This window comes from Pipistrellus kuhlii, unplaced genomic scaffold (assembly GCF_014108245.1).
Source record: "Pipistrellus kuhlii isolate mPipKuh1 unplaced genomic scaffold, mPipKuh1.p scaffold_m20_p_13, whole genome shotgun sequence".
NCBI lineage: Eukaryota > Metazoa > Chordata > Mammalia > Chiroptera > Vespertilionidae > Pipistrellus > Pipistrellus kuhlii.
In genome coordinates, this window is record NW_023425438.1 from 6,496,525 (window position 1) to 6,523,399 (window position 26,875).

The 26,875-nt window shown below is 42.3% G+C and overlaps 1 protein-coding gene and 1 long non-coding RNA gene across 5 annotated transcripts; both read left to right on the forward strand.

Annotated features, from left to right (window-relative positions):
* Positions 1-1,538: 1,538 nt before the first annotated feature.
* Positions 1,539-26,456, forward strand: UBXN2A (UBX domain protein 2A). 4 transcript variants are annotated; one of them, XM_036434733.2, is made up of 8 exons: positions 1,547-1,748; positions 11,150-11,201; positions 15,400-15,538; positions 16,322-16,428; positions 18,377-18,514; positions 20,311-20,469; positions 22,237-22,475; positions 24,227-26,456. In XM_036434733.2, exons 2-7 carry the CDS (start codon positions 11,164-11,166, stop codon positions 22,427-22,429), a joined length of 774 nt encoding a protein of 257 aa, XP_036290626.1. In that variant the 5' UTR covers positions 1,547-1,748; positions 11,150-11,163; the 3' UTR covers positions 22,430-22,475; positions 24,227-26,456. The 4 variants fall into 4 exon arrangements, with proteins under 4 accessions (XP_045436468.1, XP_036290627.1, XP_036290626.1 ...); XM_045580512.1 differs by lacking the exons at positions 22,237-22,475; positions 24,227-26,456 and adding an exon at positions 21,611-21,943 and having other exon boundaries at positions 1,539-1,748; XM_045580511.1 differs by lacking the exon at positions 24,227-26,456 and having other exon boundaries at positions 22,237-22,857.
* On the forward strand, positions 12,275-15,210 carry LOC123652203. The gene is made up of 2 exons (XR_006741375.1): positions 12,275-14,453; positions 14,810-15,210. It is a non-coding gene; the product is annotated as an uncharacterized LOC123652203 (long non-coding RNA).
* Positions 26,457-26,875: the final 419 nt, after the last annotated feature.

The following is a 26,875-nucleotide window of genomic DNA, read 5'->3' on the forward strand; positions in this document are numbered from 1 at the left end:
TCATCATTGATATTTCTAACTTTCTATTCCTCTCCCTTCCTCTCTGTAAAAAAATCAATGAAATATATTTAAAAATAAATAAGTAAATTAATGGGATAGAATTTTCTAGTCCAGAAATAAACTAATACATCTATGGTCAACTGATTTTTGACAAGGAAAGAATCATCTATCAAATGGTGCTGTGACAAGAGGAATAAATAAATAAATAAATAAATAAATAAATAAATAAGAAAGAAAGAAAGAGGAAGGAAAGATGGAAAGAAGGAAGAAAAAAAGAAAGAAAAAGAAAAGAGGCCTCATATAAGAGCCAAAGGAATCGAAGTGGCTTCAGCGGACAGCGTTTGGGGAGCACGGTTTTGGAAGCAAAACTCACCACAGGATCCCAGAACCAATCACTGAATAGAAGATGAGCTCAAGAGATTCACCAGGTGCCTCTACCTGGGTGGGGATGGGAGGGGTCTATGGTAAGGCCCAATCTCATTTTGCATCCTGGCACCAAAAACTGTCAAATAAAACACAAATCTGGGTTTAGGCAAAAATGAGACTTCTTTTGAAAAAAAAAAAAAAAGATTATTGCAACGGGGGAAAGAGACTCCATAGAAGGGCAATACCATAGAAGGGCAATGACTGTGCGGGAAATGCTCAGCTGTCCAAACAAAACAAAAACAACACCTCAGCTTTAGGCAAAGGGAGACTTTACTGGGGGAGATTATTCCAAGAAGCAAGGGAGTGATGCTGTGGCTCGTGTGGGCTGAGGAGGGGACTGCTGCTGGAGGGGACCTCTCTCACTATGCCCCAGATCTGCAGGCGGGCGTTTCTTTTCCAGGGAGCGGGGGAACAAACGCCAGAAAGAACTGGCTGTGGGGAAGCGGGATGAACCTGTGGAGGTGTTGCTAGTGGCTCACACTGCGCTCAGAGAACGTTTTACAGGGAGGCCCGCCTGTTTTCAGGAGCAGTGAGTGGCTCAGGTTGAGGGTGGGCCAAAGTGTAGGGGGCTGGAGGAAGAGGAGGGGGGGAGGGAAACTTCACAAAAGTTTGGTCACGTCAGGATAGCTGGTATTTTGTCCACATCGGTCAGGAGGTACCATCAGTTCCGCTAATCATGGATGGCGCAAAAATGGGAATCGGAAGGGTCTGCGGCTGATCTTGTCCTAGGTACTCAAGGGGCCTCCATCCCGCCCCCTCTGAGCCACACGGGGAAGATGGTCCCTCGCTGCTGTAAAAACCCTTTCAGGAACACAGCGAGGTGGAGAGATGTCTTTCGCCGTCGCTCTCCAGAACCTCAAGTGTCAGATTCAAGTTCAACATGGTCAGCACGCAGGGCATTCTCTCCCCGCCCCCGGATTCAGTCAAAGGCTGGAGAGGGACAGCGAGCAGGAGGCGATGCGGGTTCTCAGGTGGAGCCCTCCCCGAGCCCCCGCTGCTCCAGCGCGGGGCGGAGAGGCGGCCCCGGAGCGGGTAACGGGGAGGCCGGGCGCGCCGGCCCCGCCCCCGCGCGCTCCCGGGGCCGCGCACAGGCGGCGGGGCGCGTGTCCGCGGCGCCGGCGGAGGAGGGCGGGCGGCGGGCCGGGTCCCAGGGGCGCGGCCGCGAGCCCGGGAGGGTCTGGGCGCTGCGGTGCCGGATCCGGTTTTGGGGCTGGGAGGGGGGGGGCCCCCCCGGCGGCGGAGCCCGCGGGCCTGAGCGGATCGGAGGACGAGGCCGGGAGGGGACGGCGCGGCGGGTCCCCCTCCGGCGGCCGCGCCCGGAGGTGAGTGTCCGGGGCCGCGGCGCGGTCGGCGGGGAGCCGGGCCGGGCAGGGCTGGGGGGAGGGGACCGGCGTTGGGTCCCGCCGGGCCGCCGCGATCGCCTTTGTCTGGGGGAACCGGGTTCCCGCTGGGTCTGGGGCCCCAGCGTCTGCGATCCCGAAAGGGCGCCATCGGGCGGCGGCGGGGCGAGACCCCGGCCCTGGCCAGCCCAGCCCAGGTGAGCGGCTCTGGGCTGCGGGCTGCGGGCTGCGGGCTTCCTGGGAGCGAACTCCGGGAAAGCACCTCAGTGGGTTTTCTCGTTCCCAAGACGCTCAGGAACTTGGGGTTACAGGCTGTCAAATGCCCCTGTTTCCAAAGGCGACCGATCGCTGCAAAAGCAAGCACAGCGCCGTCAGTCTGTCTTAGTTAACTTCACTCCCAGCCTCCCACAGCTCACTCTGTTTTGCAAGTTTGGTGTTCGGCTGTTTTCATACTTAATTTCTTTCTTTCTTTCTTTTTTTTTTTCCCCTGGGTGTCTGTTTTTCTTTGTCCTCGCAGTGGATTGCTTTCTCAGTGGATTGCTTTTTCAGGGTTGGCTCCTTGGTCGGTAATTGGAGATGGTTGAAAATAAAGAGGGGAGACTTGTCGTCTGTATTGCTGTCAGTGCGGAACTGTAAAGTGTGATGATTGTAAGGGACGAGAACAGCAACTTCCTTATTTCATAGGCATGGCTCAAGCATGTTTGGGAGTACTTATAAGTTTCTAAATGATAGTTTCGTCTTAATGGGACAGACTTTTTTTTTAAAAAAAATGCTGAAAGTCTCAGTGACGTAAAAATGCAATTGAATTCAGTGAGGACTGAGCATCCATGTAAGAACAGCAACGTGAATGCTAGGAAGTGGTGGAATCTAAAAATGAGTGAGAATTGTGTGCAGGATAAAGAAAATGATTAAACACAAATAGTAACGATACTGACAGAATACAGAGTTAACAGACACTACTGCTTATTGACCACTGACTCCTAGACCTGCAGGTTGGTAAATACTTTACATGCGTACTTTAATTGCTTCATACTTAATGTTTATTACTTAGTGTAATGTCATTCACATTTTTTTAGTACCTACGGTGTGCTGAATGCTAATAGTTTTGATAGAGTAAGTAGGCAGTGAGACATTAGCAGAGTGGGAACCATAGTCCAGGTACAGAAGGTCACTTGGTTGGAAAGCCCTGGGTGCCTAGCAACTGGGAAAACAAGTATTGCTGGGTGGGACCTGTCCTGAGATGACCTTCCTCTTCTGGCATGTGGGAGACCCCCTCGGGGAAGAACTAGGGGGCTGGAGAATAATAGCCTCAGGACACTCCAATACCAGCCCGTAAGCATGAAGTGTCCATGGCAATGAGGTTCTGGCCTGTATCATCATCGCAGGAACAAAGACTTGGGTGTGCTGACCACAGAGACAGGGTTTTGGTCAAACCAGAGATAGCATTTAGGCTCAGGCGTGTTTCAGCACCAGACCCGGAAAAGCAGCAAAACCAGAAGCAGCCATGCCAGGGCTGACATCAGGACCAGCTGCAATGACTGATATCCTCCTACCCTGGTGCTGACCAATCGCAGAGACCCGGACCCTGAAAGAACACACCTGGAAAGCTGGTGCATATCCTATTGAGCTGCTCCCCCGAGACTTCCCCTAAAACCCCCAGCTTTGGAAAGCAGATAAAATCCCCTGAGATGAAGGACCCGGACAGTCCCCACCCACTTCCCTGTGAACTCTCTCTCACTCGCATTCCCTTACACGCCTGCACCTTTCCTGCCCCTTGTTTGCTTTCCCCTAAGTTTTTTTTTATTTATTTATATATTTTATTGATTTTTTACAGAGAGGAAGAGAGCCAGAAACATCGATGAGAGAGAATCATTGATCAGCTGCCTCCTGCACACCCCCTACTGGGGATGTGCCCGCAACCAAGGTACATACCCTTAACCGGAATCGAACCTGGGACCTTTCAGTTGGCAGGCCAACGCTCTATCCACTGAGCTAAACCGGTTTTGGCTCCCCTAAGTTTTAAGGGCTCTTCTTTTGCCTCCATAACTTGTTTTTCTGAGCCCATGCAGCCCAGCTAGCTAGCTCACTTCTGTTACCTCTGCGACATCCTACATTCTTTCTCAGCCAAACTCAAGCACCGAAGTCTAACTTCACAGGTTACGTCTGGTGCCATTCACAGTTAGCAACATGATGACTACCATTATAGATTTCACCTTTAAGGACTTTACATTGCCATTTGGGAAACATTGTCATTGTGTGATGATCTGAACAAATCATCACACAAGTAAATGCCAGCAAACTTAGAGGCTAAAAAAAGGAAGAATGTAGGCTGTGGTGAGAGCAAGGAGGGAGCTGCGGGGGCCCTTATCTCAGCCAGGAAAATTAGTTAAGGTTTTCCTAAGAAAGTCATCCTCGCCAAAACCGGTTTGGCTCAGTGGATAGAGTGTCAGCCTGCGGACTGAAGGGTCCCGGGTTCGATTCCAATCATATGGTTGCGGGCATATCAGGCAGCTGATTGATGACTCTCTCCCATTGGTGTTTCTAACTCTCTATCTCTCTCCCTTCCTCTCTGTACAAAATCAATTAAAATATATATATATTTTTTTAAGAAATATATATATTTTTTTTAAAGAAAGTCATCCTCAAGCAGAGGTATGGGTAAATAGGAACGGGAGAAGGGGGCTCCCAAAGGCGAGAAGAAAAGGTCCAGGCGTAGGAAATAGGTTCCGCTGAGGCTGGGAAGAGATGGGGAGCGGAAAGGTCAAAGCCGTTGGACTGAATGTGGAAAGCACAGGAGGATGTGGTTGGGGCCAGAGAGATCTTGTGGGGCTGCTGAAGCAATGCTAAGGATTTGCAACCATTTTTTTTCCTTTTTGTTTTTGTTTTTCTAAAACTTTTATGGAGAACTTTTCAAGGCACTCAAATGTAGTGCGAGAACCATTCAGCGAACCCCCCTGCCGTGTTATTCAGAGGATTTGGGCCGTATTCAAAGGGAAATGGGAGGTTTTTGAAGGGTTTTTAAGGAGCCAAGTCCCACAATTAAATTTGTGTGTTAGTCAGAAAGGTCACCCTGACATTTGTGTAGAAATCAGATTGGATGGGGACATGAGTGGATGTGAGGAAACCAGCTAGAACCTTGGGTTGTGGCTGTGACGATGAAGCAAATTCTAAGTTACCAACTGGTCTATCCTTGCTGTGTTAGCAAACCTACCGTATTTTTCGGACCATAAGACGCACTTTTTTCCCCCCAGAAGTGGGGGGAAAAAGTCCCTGCGTCTTATGGTCCAAATATAGCCTACACATATACTTTAAAAAAAAAAGTTTTTTTACTTGCCCGGCTCTGTGTGGTCTCTGTGTGCTTGCCCGGCTCTAAAATGGTTCTAAATGCTGCTGTTTACTTTACAGGGTTGATTACATGTGTTTATGACTGTGATATTGGGTTTTAATGCACATAAAATATTTTAGGACACTATTTGTTTCAGAATCTTTTTTTCTTCATTTCCCTTCTCTAAAAACTGGTACGTCTTATGGTCCGAAAAATACGATATATTCATACCTTTCGGAGAAACTGTATCTCATGATACCAGACCTCGAGGATGCCTGATCCAGTAGAGAGACTAAAAGACAGAACAGAAACAATAGTCAACAAGACCAAGAAGATTTAAATGCCCCACATCTAACTGCTTTAGGAGAGGCGTGTTAACTGGGTTTATTATTTCCCCTTTATGGTGGAAGTGGACCTTGGGTTGGGGCTTGGAGGGTCATGGGGATTTCAATGCCTAAAGGATAGTTACAGTGTGAGCCAAGAAGTGGATGACTATGTTATGTTTATGGCACAATAAGGATCACATCTAAACGAAGGGGTTATTTTAGAGGAGTTGAAGATAAACAGAAAAACTGTCAAGTGCAAAAAGCAAACGGCACCATTAATATGTAACGTGTCAGTTTTGTTCAGTATGTGTCCCAAGCACCCAGAATCATGCCTGGTACACAGTTGTTGCTGAATATACATTTTCAATATTTTTAAAACTTTACTTAGATATAATCAATATACAATAAGATGCAACCCTGGGCACCCTAACCAGGGATGGAGCCTGAAACCTAGGTATGTGCCCTTACCAGGAGTCAAACACACAACCTCTGGTGTACAGGACAATGCTCCAACCCACTGAGCCACACTGGTCAGAGCACTGAATCTGTTTTGGCCAGATTTTTCTTTTCAGTGGATATGTTCCAAGAAGCTCAGAGTACTCTGTCTCCTGTCTGATTTTATCACTACAGTTGTTGGGAGTTAAGTGGGACAATATTTGGGAAGGTGTCTGGTAAACTGTGATCTACAGTACCAACGTAAGATGGCGGCGGTACTAATTAGAAGTAAACTGAAGCAAAACGAAGAAATTGTTCATCTGTCCATTCTGAGGCCCACTTCATGCTGGAAACTTCGGAGTTTGCCAGATGGCTCTTTTATTCTCTGCCATACAGAGCGTGCCTTAGGCTCATTGGCATTATGGGACTGTGGTGATTGTGGCAGCTCACTCAGTGGCTACACATACACTTTACATGGTTCAGAAATTATGCAGCCAGTGTCCTAGGACAAGTCCATTTGAAACCAAGGACTCTTCCTTCTCTCCGGCTGTCATAAAACAAGCAGAACACACTGTATCGGTGGCCTAGAATGAGGAAATGATCACTGGCAGTAGTGATTTGCTAGAGGATAGCACTTTCAGGAGGGCAACTCTTTGCTTTGCACTTGCTGTGCACTGTGGAAGGACCAGGAAATGTGTACCTCATGATACCGGACCTCAAGGATCCCGGATCCAGTAGAGAGACTAAAAGACAGAACAGAAACAGTAGTCAACAAGACCAATATGATTTAAATGCCCCACATCTAACTGCTTTAGGAGAGGCGTGTTAACTGGGTTTATTATGTCCCCTTTATGGTAGAAGTGGACCTTCGGTTGGGGCTCGAAAGGGTCATGGGGATTTCAATGCCTAAAGGATATTACAGTGTGAGCCAAGAAGTGGAGGACTACGTTATGTTTATGGCACAATAAGGATCACATCTAAACGAAGGGGTTATTTTAGAGGAGCTGAAGATAATGTTGGAAAACTGTCAAGTGCAAAAAGCAAACGGCACCATTAATATGTAATGTGTCAGTTTTGTTCATGCCTGGTATACAGTAGTTGCTGAATATATATTTTTAATATTTTTAAAAACTTTACTTAGGCCGAAACCGGTTTGGCTCAGTGGATAGAGCATCGGCTTGGGGACTGAAAGGTCCCGGGTTCGATTCTGGTCAAGGGCATGTACCTTGGTTGCGGGCACATCCCCAGTAGGAGGTGTGCAAGAGGCAGCTGGTCGATGACTTTCTCTCATCGATGTTTCTAACTCTCTATCTCTCTCCCTTCCTCTCTGTACAAAATCAATAAAATATATTTTTTTAAAAACTTTACTTAGCCGGGACTGGTTTGGCTCCGTGGATAGAGCGTCGGCCTGAGGACTGAAGGGTCCCGGGTTCGATTCCAGTCAAGGGCATGTACCTTGGTTGCGGGCACATCCCCAGTGGGGGGTGTGCAAGAGGCAGCTGGTCGATGTTTCTCTCTCATCGACGTTTCTAAATCTCTGTCCCTCTCAATTCTTCTCTGTGTAAAATCAATAAAATATATTTTAAAAAAAACTTTACTTAGATATAATTAATATATAATAAGATGCACATATTTAAATATATAATTAGTATACAATAAGAGCACATATTTAAAACATTCCATGCAGCCCTCAATGGTTTGGCTCAGTGGATAGAGTGTCCGCCTGCAGACTGAAGGGTCCCTGGTTCCATTCTGGTCAAGGGCACATGCCTGGGTTGCGGGCTCCATATCCAGTGGGAAGAGTGAGGAGCCATTCAGGAGGCAGCCAATCAATGATTCTTTCTCATCATTGATGTTTCTACCTTTCTCTCTCTCTTTTAAAAAGACATACCATGTAATACATATTTTAGCATTTAATATTTTTATTTAAATATTAAGTGCTATTAAATATTTTAAAATATTAAAGAGTATTCAACTGTGTCTGTTTTATTTCTTAAATAAACAAAAGGAGTCTAGCTGGCCTGGCTCAGTGGTTGAGCCTCAACCTATGAACCAGGAGGTTAAGTTTCGATCCCAGGTCGGGAGCATATGCCCAAGTTCCATCCCCAGTATGGAGCGCAGAGGAGACAATTGATCAGTGATTCTCTCTCATCATTGATGTTTCCATCTCACTCTCCCTTCCTCTCTGAAATCAATAAAAAAAAATTTTTAAATAAATAAACAGAAAAAAGTCAAAATGTAAATTTTTCTGGATCTGAATAGTAGGGATGGGTGTTTATATATTTCTCTATTTTTTTAATTTTTATTTATTTTTTAAAATATATTTTATTGATTTTTTACAGAGGAAGGGAGAGAGAGAGCTAGAAACGTCGATGAGAGAGAAACATTGACCAGCTGCCTCCTGCACACCCCCCACCGGGGATGTGCCGCAACCAACGTACATGCCCCTGACCGGAATCGAACCTGGGACCTTTCAGTCCGCAGACCGACGCTCTACCACTGAGCCAAACTGGCTTCGGCTATATATTTCTCTATTTTATGTATGTTTGTAAGGGAAGCAATTTTTAAAAGGGAAGCAATTAAATCGTTTTAGAAATGATGAGATTTGAAGGACATGTCATAGGAGAAAATATTAGTACACATTAAATTCTGCTTTTCTGAATATATTTTCAATTTGTTTTCTGGTTCTTAAAACGTTTTATCAAAGTAACATGTACACGATTTAAAGGGGTCATGTGGCTCTAAGTGACTCTCTCTACCTTACCCTCTAGTCAGAAGCTAGAGTCTGAAATGACTACTGGGAATGCTGCTGAGGGTCCCGGCCTCACACCCTTCCTGCTCACTCCTCCGCCTTCAGAATTTCCGTCTCCTCTCTTCCTCTGTTTGGCCTCATGTTTCAGAATTGCTCACTGTTTTCTCATAAGCAGGCTAAGGAATGAAGTCGCTCTCAGTTTACATTCAAGTCATAATGAAAACAATAGAGGTATTGAAAACAATTTTCAAGATAGGCTCCAATTTTCCGGAGCAGACTCCCCTGTTCTACTCCAAGTCTTAGCAAAACGTAGGCTCCCTGGGCGTGAGTGCTCCAGCCAAGCTGGCTGTGGTTATGGCCCAGCTCCAGCAGCAGGAGCAAACTGGAAAGCTGGAGTGGAAGTCAGATCTATCAGACTCTCACTTTCTCTGATGAAAGGCTGCCCTGGATCCTGTTACCCAGGTTAACTTCACCTCCAGATCCTTCGGAGGCTGTTAAGGGGCCAGTAGATTATTCTAGTGCCCGTTTTCTTTCTTGTTCTCATGGCTTTGGAATGGCTATGACTGACGTCTGTTTTCTATTTAAATATACTTAAAATTCCCTGGCCTCTATGTCACAGTGGTTAGAGAGCCAGCCCATGCACCGAAGGATCTTGGGTTCGATTCCCTGTCAAGGGCATGTGTTTGGGTTGCAGGTTTGATCCCCAGCCACAGTTGGGGTACATGTAGGAGGCAACAAATCTCTCTCTTTCTTCTTTTCTTTTCCTCCCTCTTTCTCCCCTCTCCATCCCTCCCTTGCAGTCTCTGAAAATCAATGGAAAAAATATCCTCCAGATAGGATTATTTAATAAATAAATAAGTATACTTAAAACTTACTTAAAAAAAAAAAAAAAATCCTGCCCCTAGACTGTTTGGCTCAGTGGACAAAGCATTGACCTTCAGACCAAAGGGTCCTGGGTTCGATTCGGGTCAAGGGCACATACCTTGGTTGCAGGCTCCTCCTGGCCCAGGCTCTGGTCAGGGCATGTCCAGGAGGCAAACCAATCTTTGTGTTTCTCTCACATCAGTGTTTCTCTCTGTCTTGCCCTCTCTTCCACTCTCTCTAAAAATCAATGGGAAAATATCCTCGGGTGAGGATTAACAAAAATAAAATAAAATAATCCTCACCTGAGGATATTTTCCATTGATTTTTTTTCTTCTTTTTAGAAAAAGGAAAGGAGAGGGGGAGAGAGAGAAACATCAATATGAAAGAGAAACATTGATTGGCTGCTTCCCATATGCACCCAGACCAGGGATCAAACCCCAAACTGTGCCCTGAGAAGGAATGACACAGGGACCTTCAGTGTATGGGGCCACACTCTTCCTGACCACACCTGGCCGAGGCTTAAGACTTACGTTTTTAAATAGCTGTGCTGGATTTGCCTTCTGTATATGTACTCTCTAGAGAGAATCTAAGAAACATATTATTTGATACCACCTATTTGGAGTTGAAATATTTTTAATGCTTTGTAGAAATCCAACTTGATTCTGTCTCCTTTTTTGGGTAAAGTGTTTTTCTTTCGTTTTAAATCCATAGTGTAGTCTCTTGGATCTTAATGCCATAAAAAGATCTGTCATGACCTAATAATAACATATTCTTAACTATATTGTTTTAAGCACATATAAATAGAAGTTTTAATTTAGTTTTTCCCTAATATGAACTTTTTAAAAGCATAGTCATGAATTGAAACTAACTTATATAGGTTTATTAAAGCATTGCATGCCAGTATTTTCTTTTAAAGCTTATTTAATTTTAAAGCTTATTTAAAGAATCAATTTAATTGATTTCTTTTTTCTTTCTCTCCATTGATCAGTTTGATTGTATAGGAGACATATGTACTACTATTTGTAATACTTTAAACAATAAAATAAAATAGATCAGAGGGGGACGGGGGGGGGGGGGGGGGGGGAGATTGTGGTATCTTTTTTGTTGTTGTTAAATAACCAGATATTCCAGATTAGATAAAATAGATCTGATTTTTCCCTGTCTTGAATTTTGCAATAGGCAGGCAGTTCATAACTATTGTCTGTGTTTCACATAGCTCATTTGTATGCTACCACTTTATCTAAGGAAGAGATGGACGTGAATATAGATACTTGTTCATATTAGGGGGGAAATAAGGTTACCCATAAGCTGGGAAGGAGAGGACAACGTGGGAGGGGCGAGGATGGAAGCAGGCTGTCTCCGGAACAATATTTATATGGAGCCATTTAACTATCCTACACACTTAAGAAACATATTAACAGTTTGAATTGGCTTATCAAGTAGGTGGCAACACCACACAAGGATTTTTTCAAGTCATTTAACACATAGTAATTTTACTGTGTGTCCTAGTGAGAGCTTTGAGTTCAGGTCACTTGTTCTTAAGATCCTTTAAGTGTCAGTTTGAGACCCATAGTAACTTATGTGAGAGAATATGGATGCATGCAATTTCAAATGCTAGGAATTAATTTCTTTAAAACGCTAAACTCGTAACTTTAACTTTTGTTTCCTTTTACCTTTACAGTAAGGCAGAAGAGAATGAAAGAAGTAGATAATCTTGAAGGTATAAAAGAATGGTAAGTTAATTCGGTCTATGAAGTTTCTGTGTTAGTAATGCCTTCGTTAGTTTCTTTTCCTATTTTTACTGCATTTCACTGACTGTGATAGTAAGTGTTCATTATGATTATCTCAGTTAAATACCTAATAGTAGTATATTTTAAAGCAACTTTTTCTTTTTTTTTCTTTTTTTACCATCACTGCATTGAATGGATTTTAGTGAAGTCACTAGATCTTCTTGTTACTAATTAAAAAAACAAAAACATTGTTAGGACAATTGCCAAAAAGTATTTTTAAGAATTTAAGTGAATTAATAAGCATATTCTTTTTTGGTAGAAAAAAAATGTTAAAGCCAAAACCGGTTTGGCTCAGTGGATAGAGCGTTGGCCTGTGGACTGAGGGATCCTGGGTTCGATTCTGGTCGAGGGCATGTACCTTGGTTGCGGGCACATCCCCAGTGGGGGGTATGCAGGAGGCAGCTGATCGATGATTCTCTCTCTTTAATGTTTTTGGCTCTCTACCCCTCTCTCTTCCTTTCTGTAAAAAAACAATAAAATATATTTTTTAAAATGTTAAAATTTTCTCTTTGCATATTACGGCTGTCATATAAATGAGGAATTCCATTTATATGACTTTGTTAGCTTCTTGTGATAGAGTCACAATGGAAACATAATGGCTTTGGAGTCAGATGAACCTAGGTTTGAGTCCATCTCTTTAAAAAAAATTATATATATATATATATATATATATATATATATATATATATATATATAATTGATTTTTTTTACAAAGAGGAAAGGAGAAGAAAAGAGTGTTAGAAATATCGATGAGAGAGAAACACCAATCAGCTGCCTCCTGCACACCTCCCACTGGAGATGTGCCCCCAACCAAGGTACATGCCCTTGACCCGAATCAAACCTGGGACCCTTGAGTCCGCAGGCCAACGCTCTATCCACTGAGCCAAACCGGTTAGGGACATCTCTTTCTTACACCACTTCTCTGGCCTGTGAGTGAGGTAGACAGATTATTTGAGCTTCAGTGTCTCATCTGTATAGCCCACAGACACAGACCATAGTGTGGTGAAGGCCTGGGGTGAGGTGTGGGCTGGGTGGAGGAAACAAAGTGGGGACGAACAGGGGACATCTGTAATACTGTCAGCAATTAAAAAAATACATTTTTACAAAAATATATATGAACTGGGGTTCTACCTAGGTACCTGAAATATTTGGGGGAGAATTAGATAGCCTATATAAAGCACTTAGCATAGTATTCACAACCTAGAAGGCACTCAATAAACGGCAAATGCAAAATGTCTGACTGTTAATATAGAATACTTTATTCTCACTTACGCAGGCGAACTATCTCTTGTGTTATGCTTTTTGCTCTGTTTTAAATCCTTGAGGCACATTTCTTTCATTCGTAGTTCCTTTGAGACAGACAAGCATTTATTTCACACTTGCACATATTTTGAACATGCTTCTGTATCAAACAAACATCTGTTATTTTTTTTTTTTTGACGAGAGTGTTTATCGTTTTATTTATATTTGAGACTAACTGTCTAATCCTAAGATTGTGTTGGGGAGGAGTCTCTAAGCCCACCCCCAGGCGTATAGTCACACTATGATTTACAATATTATAGCGGACGGGTAAAAAGCAAAATCAGCAAAGGGCAGAGAGCACATGGGGCAAGGTCCAGGAGAAACCGGGCACCGGCTTCCAAGAGGCCTCACCTGGGACGTACTGTATTCTCCCAGGAATACGCTAGGACAGCCCGTGTGAAATGCTAGCTACCGAGGAAGGTCACGGAAAGCGAGCCTCGGCATTTTGTTGGGGGCCAGTCACCTCCTCACATTTCAGACTCTCCGAAGGAAAGCAAGCAGGCCTTGTAGAGGCTAGCAGCGAGGCCCACCGGATTGACTCTTTCCTACACGGAAATAAAGTGAACGAATGATTTAAGAGACTAAAATTAGCTTGGGGCTTTTTATTTCAATAGCTTTATGGAGACCTAATTCACATACCATATAATTTATGCACTTAGAGTATTCAATTCAATGATTTTTACTACATTCACAACATTGACTACATTAGCATTGTGAGAAATCATCTTAGGGTATGATTATTTTTTTAATAAGAAGTATCATATCATGGCCTTGGGAAAGGCATAATTAATACTTTATGATAATAGGGAGTGTCTTAAGAGTAGATACAGAACACTGGCTGGTTTGGCTCGGTGGATAGAGCGTCGGCCTGCCGACTGAAAAGCCCCAGGTTCTATTCCTGTCAAGGTCACATGACCGGGTTGCAGGCTCGATCCCCAGTAGGGGGCGTCCAGGAGGCGGTGGATCAATGATTCTCTCTCATCATTGATCTTTCTATCTCTCTCTCCTTCCTCTCTAAAAAAAAAAAAATGTTGTGGTTTTTTTTTTTGTTTTTTTTAAAGAGTAGATATAGAATTTCCTAGAAGAGTATAAAGAATGTATTTAAATTAAAATATTGCCTGGAGTGTCAGCAATTTGAGAGCAATATAATTATGGCTATTTTGAGAGACAGTCTAGCCCAGTGATTAAGAGTGCAGACATTGGTGACCTGGCTTCTGTTCCCAGCTTCACCTCCCAATAGCTTTGTGATCTTGGGCAAATTGCTTAAGCTGTTTCATTATCTACTCAGTGGAGCCCTTTAGATCTTGTGAGGACTGAATGAGTTAACATGTGTAAAGTACTTAGAATGGTTCCTAACATCCTCCTATATAATAAAAGGCTGATATGCAAATTGTGCCCTCAATTGGGATTTCGACAGGGATAGGGCCGACTGGCCAACTGCCCACAGCCCCTCCCCTTGGGCCCCCTCACCCCGATCAGGGGCAGGCTGGACGGAAATCCACCCTGCACTAATTCGTGTACCGGGCCTCTAGTGTATTAATAAATGCACAATAACTGTCCGTTATTAAGAGAGGCTTTATAGCACATCATGGTAGTAGCAGCATAGACTTGGAGGACATTAACATTCTGTTCACATTCTGTTTCTGCCGCTTACTAGTTGTGTAACCTCCGACTTGAACGTTAACCTCTCTGTGACTCATTTTTCTTATCTACAAAATGTGGATAAAGGTGTATCTATAGTTCCTGGCACAGTCCAAGAGCTATAAAAAGTGTTGGTTACTTATTGAACCTGAGAAGATACATCTCAGAACGTTATGAATCTAATATATGAATTCAAAAAAGATCTGTCAGGAATATTTTTTTCTATAAAATAAATCTTAGTTAATATTTCATGTCTATACTAATAAAAGCACAATATGCCAATTAGACTGGGAGATCTTCCAGACGTCCTTCTGGACAAAGCCATGGTGGTGGGGCCAAGGTAGAGGCGCTTAGGGGGGATCAGGCCAGGAGGGGAGGGCAACTGGGGATGATCAGGGCGGGGAGGGGGTGCAGTTGGGGGCGAGCAGGCTGGCAGGCAGAGTAGTTAGGGGCAACTAGGCAGGCAGGCAGGTGAATGATTAGGAGCCAGTGGTCCTGGATTGAGAGAGGGATGTCTCATATTGGAGAGGAAGCAGGCTAGGCTGAGGAACACCCCCTTTCTCTCCCCCCCCCCCCAACTGCACAAATTTCGTGCAACAGGCCACTAGTATAATATAAATATAGAATGAAATCCAGTATATGGAAGTGAGCAAAATGGGTGAAGGGGTTCAAAAGATGCATATTTCCAGGTATAAAATAATAGGTCATAGGGGTGTAATGTACTATAGTGACTATAGTTGCTAATTAGTGACCATGTATTGCATATGTGAACGTTGGTAAGGTAGTGCCCTGCCTGGGTAGGTCAGTTGGTTAGAGCATCATCCTGGTGAAATTTATCCCCCAGCTCCCACCCCACATATGTTTTTGGTTGCTATAACACTTTGGGGGTGGAAAAGTATGCATGCACCTGATATCTAATGGGTTAAGGCTGCTAAACATCCTAGAACACCTAGGACAGCCTGCACAACAAAGAATTACCTCTCCCCAAATGCCAATAGACTCAACTTGAGAAAACCCTGCTCTGCACCAAAAAGGGTTAGTGACTTCCCAAGGTCACCTCTGTGTTAACTTAGAAGAGGGTCTAGACTGCGGACTTGGAAGTAGCATCTCAGACCAGGAGCCCTTAACAGAACCATTTATGTAAACTTTTAGAGAACCAGCAGTTACTAATGCTTACTTTTCTGCGTTGTGTATATAGGGTTTGTGAAACAGGATCTGACAACCAGCCTCTTGGTGACAGTCGACAAGCAACTTGCGAGTATTTTGTTGACAGTCTCTTTGAGGAAGCCCAGAAGGTTGGTGCCAAATGCTTGTCTCCCACCGAACAGAAGAAACAGGTAAAAGCCTCTGGCTTTTTTTCTCCTTTTCTCCACATACGGACCTTGAGGGTCCATGGGATCAAAACTGTGTAATAACAACAGTTAGTGAGATGTTATTTACCTGGTCATCATGTTGATCTTGCCACTGATCCTGCAAAATCGATGGTGGGTAATAAAGCTGCTGACACCTTAGAAGGAATTGGGGGAGTGGGGGCATGCATGGGGAGGGGTTTGGGATGGGGATGGGAGGGGATATGTGATATCTTAATCAATGAAGTAATTAAAAAAGAAGGAATTTCCGAAACCGGTTTGACTCAGTGGATAGAGTGTCGGCCTGTGGATTGAAGGGTCCCGGGTTCAATTCTGGTCAAGGGCATGTAGGTACCTTGGTTGCGGGTATATCCCCAGTGGGGGATGTGCAGGAGGCAGCTGATCGATGTTTCTATCTCATCGATGTTTCTAGCTCTGTATCCATCTCCCTTCCTCTCTGTAAAAAATCAATAAAGTATATAAAATAAGAAATAAAAAAGAAGGAATCAAGGCAGTGGCTACAAACTGTACTAGTAATTACGGTCTTCTTTGCTTGCACTTGCAGAGAGAAAATGAACACTGGTGTCAATTAAGAATGTTCTTGAAGAAGTAGTAATAATAATAATTTTTATTAAATCCCAATCCTTTAGTGCACATCTTATTAATATTGTGTGACAAAATGCGAAGTACACATAAGGCATTTTACAATATACTGAAGTATCATATTTTTTTTAATTAACATGATGCATTTTGTTTCTTCCTGCTTTGCAGGTAGATATAAATATAAAATTATGGAAAAATGGCTTCACGGTCAATGATGATTTCAGAAGTTATTCAGACAGTGCAAGTCAGCAGTTTCTGAATTCCATCAAAAAAGGGTAAGCAATCTTTGACAAGAGAAGGGTAGTTTAGGCATGTTTCATTTGGAAGGATGGTTTTTAATGGATGTTTACACATCCCTCCACATTCACAGGTACTTTTAGAAATCCATATTTTCATAGGATGGGTTTTCTTAAGAGAGCCACAGCTATAATTTTGAAAAAGGGGTAGGAGTTTTGAATTTTGATCAGTCAGAATCTGATTTAAACTAATTCACGTTGCCAAGAATTACCTAATACCCCATCCTAGTTGTTACATTTAATGTTCATGTTTAAATACCTTTATAGTCTCTGAATTGTGGTTTCCATTGCATAGGTAATCCCATTTAGTTTATCCAATTTTCGGTGGATAAACATTTGGGTCATTTCCACATTTTGGCCATTGCAAATAATGCTACTATGAACATTCCTGTAGCATTTTTTGTAGCAAGTTTTTGTGTGGACATATGTTTTCAATTCTCTCAGGTCTAGGAGCAGAACTGTTTTCTAACTCTATGTTTAACTTTATGAAGCACTACAAAACAGTATTCCAAAGTGACTGCACCATTTCACATTCCCACCAACAGTGTATGAGAGTTCCAATTTTTCATAGACTTGTGAACACTTGTTAGTGTCAGTTTTTTTCATCACTGTTATCCTAATGGGTATGAAGTGGTGTATCTTACTATGTTTTTAATTTTCATTTCTCTAATGACCAGCGATGCTGTGCATTTTATCATGTATGTATTAACCATGTGTATATCTCCTTTCAACAAAATGTCTGTTCAAATCCTTTGTCCATTTTTCTTTTTGCCTGTTTTTAAAATTGGTTTACTTGCATTTTGTTGAGTTGTGAGAGTGCTTTATATATTCTATACAAGCCCGAATGACATGTATATCTGTATGCTAACATGAGAAGAGTTCTGTAGTATATTGCTCTAAAAAAGCAGTTTGTACCCCTGACCAGTGTGGCTCAATGGATAGAGCATTGGCCTGTGGACTGAAGAGTCCCAGGTTCAGTTCTGGTCAAGGGCACATTCCTGGGTTAAGGGCTGGATCCCCAGTAGGGGGCATGCAGGAGGCAGCTGACCAGTGATTCTCTCTCATCATTGATGTTTCTACCTCTCTCTTCTTCTCCCTTCCTTTCTGAAACTAAATATATATATATATATATATATATATATGACATGTTTTATATTTTATTTGTCATCCCCAGAATAAATCTATATTTTCATTTAAAATTTGAAGTGATAGCTTGATTTTTCTAGTATATTTTTAGCCCTATTCAGACACCTATAAAAATTATCAAAGTGCTTAAATTTAGCAGCATATGGTCATCAAATACCTCATGACTTTAGTACCATTCTAGGTGCTGCTGAATGACTCAAGCTGTTCATGAATTTGTACGCTAAACAATGATTCAGTAGCAATATTCTTGTTTTTTAGTATTTGCACTATTTAACTTATTTTAACTGCATTCATTTTTTTTATTGTGAAGATGATATGTCTCTTATTTCTATACTAGAGGCCCAGTGCACGAAATTTGTGCACAGGTAGAGTCCCTGCCCACGACAAGGGCCAATCTGTTGGGTGACCAGTGGTGCTATTGGGGGGGGGGGGGGGAGAATGCCTCCCGCTGGCACCTGCCTTGGCTGGCCTGGGGCCTGCGGACTGGAGACAGCTCCTGTGTTGATCATCTGCCCTGTAGTGGTTAGTGCACATCATAGCTACTGGTCATCTGCCCCCTAGTGGTCAGTGCATGTCATAGCAAGTTGCTGACCGGCCTTAGCATATCATTTGCATATTACGCTTGGATTGGTTGAAAGGATGACTGGATGACCAGACGCTTGGCATATTAGGATTTTATTATAAAGGATATTTTTCAGTTTCTTTTGCATGTAGAGTATGTTTTTCAGAAAAAGAAAATGCACGTGGTGAGTGCGGGCCCTTTGTTTCTTTCCCTTCCCAGGGAACTGCCTTTGGAATTACAGGGGACGTTTGATAAGGAGGAGGTGGATGTTAAAGTTGAAGATAAGAAACATGAAGTATGTGTGGCAACGAAGCCTGTGTTCCAGGCCTTCTCAGGACCGGGTCACCGACTGGGAAGGTGAGTGGGCTCCTGACCCGTGCTTGTCGTAGCAGAGGCTGGACTAACATTCAGCCCGTCATTGTTTTTCCAGGGAGGCCACAGATATGGAGCTTATCATTTCTCCTATTGCAAATGGAATTTTTTTTATTAATCCTCACCGAGGACGTGCAGAGAGAGAGAGCGAAAGAGAGAGGGAGAGTAAGTGAAACATCAGTGTGAGAAAGAAACATTGATCAGGTGCCAATTGGAGATCAGACCCACAACCCAGGTACCAGTATATGCCCTGAATGGCAATTGAACTAGCAACCTTTCAGTGCACCGGACGATGCTCAACCAACTGAGCCACTTCAGCTAGTGCGAATGAAACTTTTTATGTTAGCTCTTGTGAGGACTCCACTAAGTCATATTTACCTTAGTATGAATTAGCATATGCTGGCACTACAGTAAAAAAAAAAACCTTGGATGCTTGTTTGGTTTCATCAAATCAAAGGGCATGGATTATTGAGGACATTAGGCAAAATTGGATGGATGAGTCATTTCTTTTCTCCCTTACACCCACCATTGAGTTTTGCCGTTAAAGTTAGCATGCATCTGCTAGCTTTTGAATATAGGGTTCAGTTTTACACATACCACTGCTTTCAACATTGTACTGTAATCAATATCTGAATTTCGAGGTAATGAAAATGAAAAATGTCTGATAAAGTTAGCAGTATTAAAACCTTTATTTATTTTTGTTGTTAATGAAAATAAGCTTTATGTCCTAGTTTGGCTCAGTGGCTAGAGCGTCTACCTGTGGACTGAAGGATCCCAGGTTCAATTCCGGTCAAGGACATATGCCCGGTTGTGGGCTCAATCCCCAGTAGGGGGCATGAAGCAGGCAGCCGATCAATGATTCTTTCTCATCATTGATGTTTCTATCTCTCTCTCCCTCTCCCTTCCAACTGAAATCAATAAAAATATATTTTAAAAAATTAAAAAAAGAAAATAAGCTTCATTACATCAAGTAATAAATATATAAAAAGTGGCAGTCATTTCCTTTCAGATGTTGGTAGTATCAAAACCTTTAATTACGCCCAGTTGGTGTAGCTCAGTGGTTGAGTGTCAACCCATGAACCAGGAGCTCAGGGTTCGATGCCTGCTCAGAGCACATGCGCAGATCGCGGGCCCAATCCCCAGTGGAGGCATGCAAGAGGCAGCCAATCAGTGATTCTCTCTCCTTATTAATGTTTCTAACTTTCTCTCTGAAATAAAAAACACACATACCTTTCATTATTTTCAGATTTTGCAGTTTTTTGTTTTTTTTTTTTTATCCTCACCCAAGGATATTCCTCATTGATTTTTTAGGGAGAGTGGAAGAGAGAGGGAAAGACAGAGAAACATCAATGTGTTTAGAGAAACACATCAATTGGTTGCCTCCCGCACGGACCCCAATTAGTGTCCGGGCTGGAGAGGAGCCTGCAGCCAAGGTGTGTGCCCTTGACTGGAATCGAACCCAGGATCCTCTGGTCCACAGGCCAACACTCTATCCAGTCTTCTGTATATCTATGCCTTATAGCAGAATATGCAAAGAGGTTAGATGTGGGATCACTTTTATTTTTATGAATTCTCATGTTAATTTTCAAGATTGGTAAAGTGTATACACATTCATGCACACATATAAAAATATCCAGATGTGATTTTCAAAATGCTGAAAATAATCTGTACACCATTGGATCTACTTTTTAACAGAATAACAGTGTGCATTTGGTGGAAATGAATGACATATATATCTGTGTGCTAACATTAATCTGATTTTATTGTCTGGATTTTTTTAGTGCCACACCAAAAATTATTTCAAAAACAAAAAGTATTGAAGTTGAGAAGAAAAATAATTTGTCTACTGTCCCACTAAACGACCTGGAACCCATCACTAGTATACAGATCTGGTTAGCCAGTGGAAAAAGGATTGTTCAGAAATTTAACATGTCTCATAGGTGAGTCTTTCACTTCATTATTTGGCTGATTTGTTTCTAATTTTTATTTTTATTTCTTCTATTAACTTCAACCAAGAATTGCATTTCTTTATTATCTTAATGTGATTATAGAGATCACAGTATACTTTTTTTTTGCTTTGTTTTTTATTTATTTATTTATTTTTAAAATATATTTTATTGATTTTACACAGAGAGAAATTGAGAGGGACAGAGAGTTAGAAACATCGATGAGAGAGAATCATCGATCAGCTGCCTCTTGCACACCCCCTACTGGGGATGTGCCCGCAACAAAAGCACATGCCCTTGACCAGAATCGAACCCGGGACCTTTCAGTCTGCAGGCCGACGCTCTATCCACTGAGCCAAACCGGTCCCGGCTTGTTTTGTTTTTTAATCCTCACCCCAGGATGTTTTCCCATTGATTTTTAGAGAGAGTGGAAGAAAGAGGGAAAGACAGAGAGAAACTGGATGTGAAAGAAGCACATTGATTGGTTGCCTCGTACACAAGCCCCAACCAGGGAGGAGCCTGCAGGCGAGATACATGTTCTTGACAGAAATGGAACCCGCAGGCCAATGCTCTATCCACTGAGCCACACTGGGCCATAACTATAACTATATTTGTTATTTTTACTGCAGTTTCTTTAATCTTTAAACACACACACACACACACATATGTATATATATATATATATGTTTATTGATTTCAGAGAAGAAGGGAGTGGGAGAGAGAGATAGAAACATCAATGATGAGAGAGAAGCGTTGATTGGCTGCCTCCTGCATGCCCCTTACTTGGGATTGAGCCTGCAACCTGGGCATGTGCCCTTGACCAAAATCGAACCTGGGACCCTTCATTCTGCAGACCAACGCTCTGTCTACTAAGCCAAACTGGCTGAAACGAGTTCCTTTAATCTTTACTGTTTTTCTTACTTTTTATATTTGTATTGTTCGCCATAAGCTTTAGCCATTAATTACCTAATATTTGGTACCCAAAGAAATATACAGGACCACATCTAGACCTTTTTCGTAACCTGCACAGGTTTAATAGAGTGGCATTTTTTAATTTTAGTGGATTGGGAGAATTTTGTCTTTCATGATATGCCATATTTCATTAAGTCTGAGTTGCACTTTTTTTTACATTTAGCGCCTCTGAAATGGGGGTGCAGCCATTGTTGGCCACATGGCAATCATGTCCCAATTGTCTTTGCCTTAGTGTCTGCCTCAGAGCATGCAAAGCAAGTACCAGATGAGCAAAAACATCCCAGAGACAGTAGCAGAACACTTCTTAAATTCTGTATCAACAACACACCTGGTGACTCCGAGGATAGGTATTATGTGGAAAAACATTCCCGGGTCCGAGTGTGACTAGTGTTCACTAAGAATGACTCAGCCATTTCATTGTGCTTGTATAATGAAGCCCATGGGTGACGTGATAAATGTTTGTATGAAATTAAGTTAAAAGTGCTCTTACAATAAATATTAAAAAGAATTCTATGCGTTAAGAAAACACTTTGTATCCGAAACCGGTTTGGCTCAGTGGTAGAGCATCGGTCTGCAGACTGAAAGGTCCCAGGTTCGATTCCGGTCAGGAGCATGTACATTGGTTGCGGGCACATCCCCGGGTGGGGAGGTGTGCAGGAGGCAGCTGGTCGATGTTTCTCTCTCATCGACGTTTCTGGCTCTCTATCTCCCTCCCTTCCTCTCTCTGTAAAAAAATCAATAAAATATATTAAAATAAAAATTGCACTAATCGTCGGCGCCATTTTGCAGGATAAGCCACATCAGAGACTTCATCGAAAAGTACCAGGGCTCTCACAGAAGCCCCCCCTTTTCCCTGGCCACGGCGCGCCCCTACCTCAGGCTGCTGGACGAAGCGCTCACGCTGGAAGAAGCGGACTTACAGAACGCCGTCATCATCCAGAGGCCGCACAAAACCACGGACCCCTGCAGAGGACTCTCATGACATTGACCTTTGACACACCAAGTGGAAAGCTTGCAGGGAAGCGATGGTTTGTAAGTGAGCACGCAGGCCGAAATGGGGGGGCAGGGGGGACGTCAGGCTCGCTGAGCTTTTGGCTGGAGACCTACTGAACTCCCTTCAGGTGGGAGGACAAGTATGTACAAGTCAGGAGAGGAAGCTGTGACGAAACGATATTCAGTGCCCTGTCTCCCAAAGGCTACTCGGAAACATATACTTCTTTTCAAATACCAGTTACTCAACGTAAGATATATTAAAGGACTTTCTCATTCAGTGTCTTAATGTGGTATAAATTAGCAAATATATTCACAGCACCACTCATTTAAACATCATTCCCAAACAGCAGTGATTTATTAAAATGTTAGCTTGGCTCAGAATTTTTAAATAGCAATACATTAAAAATCGTACACGGCGGGTTAAAAGCATCAGTGTCCTTATTTCATACCTGAGATACAATCAAAATGCTAGAAGGAGCTGCTTCCGCCACAGCTATGCCTAAACCTCAAAGTGTTCTCAGTCTGCATCCTCTAAGGCAACAGACACTTCGATATTAACTCGGCAATAGTATCTGTAAGAATTCTGCAGCTTAGTATAATGTCAGGATTAATCTGTCTATTCACATTTCTACATTGTTGAGAAGTATAACTTTTTAAATATATTTTTATTGATTTCAGAGAGGAAAAGAGAGTGAGAAACATCAAGGATGAGAGGGAATCATTGATCGGCTGCCTCCTGCAGGCCCCCTATTGGGGATCAAGCCCGCCACCTGAGCATGTGCCCTGACCAGGAATCGAACTGTGACCTCCTGGTTCACAGGTCAATCCTCAACCACTGAGCCATGCCGGCCAGGCGAGAAGTATAATTTTTTTTAAAAACTGTTCTCTCCAGGAACCTCAGTTCAACCCCTATTTCATTTCCTTTCAAAAATTAGGGACTTGCCAAGACCGGTTTGGCTCAGTGGATAGAGCGTCGGCCTGCAGACTGAAAGGTCCCGGGGTTCGATTCCGGTCAAGGGTATGTGCCTTGGTTGTGGGCACATCCCCAGTTGGGGGTGTGCAAGAGGCAGCTGGTCGATGATTCTCATCGATGTTTCTAACTCTCTCTCTCTCTTTTTTCCTCTCTGTAAAAAATCAATAAAATATATATTTTTTAAAAATTAGGGACTTATTCTTAGCTAACAATTCTCAGTATGTCGTTCATTTGAGGCTGCTCACTTAGAATCCAATGTTGTGTTGACACGTAGCTAATGAATATTTTTTAAATGCCTTACGTCATGTGTGATTTTCTATTCCATACGTTAGAGTCAACCTGTGTATACATTCAAGGGTTATTTATTACATTCTGATGTCACCAAGGAAGACTTGCTTTGTCTCTTAGACTTGAAAACCAGGCAGACTTCAATAGTCACTGTCCGATTGCATCCCCTTGCCCAAAAATGGGTTTAGGAAGCCTTTTTGCTGATGATCTGTTGAATCACATTTAAAGTGAAGTACACCAGTACACCGAGTGTGCCAAGGAACTGAGCAGCCATGCCCGTCGGCAGTCATGTTCACAGGACATGGGGCGTCTGCGGGAAGGAGCAGGTCTTAGACGGTTTGGCCTCAAGACCTTCTGTTTATGTGGGCTATAAATATGTGAAAAATTAAAAGTTACACATATTTATCCATTTAAAAATAACAAACACGTAGCTATAAACACTTCTACGAAGAAAATCTCTACTTTCCAAAACATTCAAAGCTAAGGTTTCGTGAGAAAAGTGGCACTGCATCCCATTTTTTGCAGATGTCTCTCCTGCCCGCCTTAAAGAGACAGATGGCATCTCATGTCTGCTCCGCGTGCAATCTGTTGTGATATCACACAGCATGTGGCCTCCGGTAAACGCCACACGTTCAAGAGAAAATGAACAAAACAAACAACGTCTCCGTACGACCGTGACAATAGTTCTGACCTTGTGGACCCCGGAAAGCCGTTCTTAGAAAGCAGTGATTTGCCGAGATTCCCAGGCCTTAGTGTAGGAATCCCTTGGGAAGCTTTTCAAAAGGCCTGTTCCGGCCCCTTACCACGCACATTCTGACTCCTCGGATCTGGGGTGAGTCCCAGATCTCTGCTTTTTTTTTTTTTTTTTTTTTATCTCATTTGATTCTTGGGTATGTGATGGCAGGAAATCCTGCACCCAAGTGTCCCCCTAAGAAAACAAAGCCTCATGGGCTTGTGGACAGTGGAATGGGGGGCGGTCCTCTCAGTTTTATCTTTGTCCCCCACCGTTTTGTTCTTAGACTGTTCCCCTTTAACTCTGAACTAACCACGCCATAAACCTATACGTTGTCTTCTTTGAGCACAGCTGAGATACGGCTGGAACCTTTTAAATGAGGTTTTTATCAAAGGTTCAGGAATAACAAAAAGGGAGGTACCCTTAGAACTAGATGGCCTGTTTTGTATCTTCTGTTGGAGGAACATTTGAAGAATGCTTTCTTTTCCCAGCCTCTCCCTGTTAGAGACCTGTCCTTTTACTAGGAAGGGAGGACCAAGGAAAATCTCTCTTTGTTATTTGCTTTCAGATACGAGCAGGTATGTAATAGAAAATAAATATTGTCAGTAATGTTTACAGCTGTGGTAGAGCCCTCTAGTGACACAATGGCGTTCTTTATAATTCTTTACAACAGCGAGGGGACAGAAACATCCGTGAACTTCTCTTTCAGATATAATATAACGTAAGGTGGTTATTAACATATTTTCAAAAATAGGTAAGAAAATGTTTCCTACAGGCCTATCATGAAGCATCTTACAATTTTTACTTGCATGATTCTAGTCCTTATATGATTCTCCATATATTTCTATACAGGGCCTCTTGAAAATATTGGTCTTGTACCTATAGAAAGCCTCCCTGATGAATGCTCCCATGTATAATTCTTTAGCCAGGAGACACCCAGGGGGTTTCCTTGTGTGTCCATGTAGAATTCACCCCAGTGGGAAGTTTCTGCCGGGAAAGACCCATCACCAGCAGTAACCTTCATTTTTGTAACTTGGGAAAAACGTTCACTGACGTGGAAAATATTCTCAGAGTTTTTTTAAGACAAGAATCATCTGTTAAAGCTTTTTTACCTGAAAGTTTCACATCCTAAAGTTGTTCATTAAATGTGTAGAATATTCAAAACATGTTGATTTTAGAAAACATAAGCTGAATTTGTCAAGGGAAGGCAACCTGGCGATGAAGCATATTAGGTGAGGAATATAACAGGACCTAAGGTCATTTCAAAACTATTGTCAGTTTCATGAAAATCATTGTTAGAGTTAGTCAATAGAAATACATTTCTAATTTTGCAGATTCTGATTTATTGGTTAAATTAACTATGCATTTTCTAGGTTATAAAGGTGATCTTATATACTTCTTCAGAATGCTTTTTATTATGTTTCATTGTGTTGAAAATATGGTATGTATGCATCTATTTTAGTGCCTTAAAGTACTTTGAAAGCAATCTTTTGCTAAAGGCTAAAAAGCTGTTGTCTTAAGGGTGGAATACTATTTGTTAAAAAGACCTGTGAAATAGCTCATACTTGTTTGTTATAAAGTGGTGACATATAGGTGCATTTGTCATTTTTGTTTGGCAAATTCATTCAGTTTGAGAATCTACAAATACTTATTATTTGCCTTCTGTTTGTCAGGTACTTTTAACCAATGTTATTTTCACTTAATACTCAGAAATGTTAAAGTGTGATATTTTTTATGCTAACTCAGTGTTTGTGTGTGTTTTTTAAACCATCCTTGTGACCTGAGTTGAACTAGCATGAAGACTCCTCGATAGTGTTTACTTGTTGGTTGTTTCTCTAACTTTTACAAACCATTTAATTAAAAACAGTTACACAGTACACGGATAGTTGACTCTTTGTTGTTTGCTTTAAATGTATTTTTGCACAAGTAATTCATATAAATTACAGAAAATTATAAGATGCAGATATTCTTAAATGATCTTTAAGTCGCCTGTGTTACCATAAAAACATTCGAACCTGTAAAGAATTTTTGTGAGTTTATTTGAGCCAAACTGTCGACATATGCCAGGAAGCAAAACCTCAGCGAATTGAGATAATGCTCGGGAGAATGGCGGGTTACGTCTGTATTTATACATTGCCATCAAAGGAAGGGATGGAGGTGGATTACATGGAATCCATTGGTGATAGACTAGAGAGGCGGCAGAAAGCAAAGTGGGGAAACCCCTGGGATTTGGTATATGCATGCACACCAGTCCTTTGGTTGATCTCTCCCCTTTACCCCCACCCTCCCCTACCTTCCCTCTGAGGTTTGATGGTCTGATCGGTGCTTCTCTGTCTCTGGATCTGTTTTTGTTCATCAGTTTATGTTGTTCATTAGATTCCACAAATGAGTGAGGTCATGTGATATTTCTCTTTCTCTGACTGGCTTATTTTGCTCAGCAC

Excerpts from the sequence above, each read along its gene's own strand:
- UBXN2A (XM_036434733.2), top strand. The coding sequence starts at position 11,164 with ATGAAAGAAGTAGATAATCTTGAAGGTATAAAAGAATG. Across the intron at positions 11,202-15,399 it reads CTTGAAGGTATAAAAGAATG|GGTTTGTGAAACAGGATCTG; the intron begins GTAAGTTAATTC and ends TTGTGTATATAG. Across the intron at positions 15,539-16,321 it reads CCACCGAACAGAAGAAACAG|GTAGATATAAATATAAAATT; the intron begins GTAAAAGCCTCT and ends CCTGCTTTGCAG.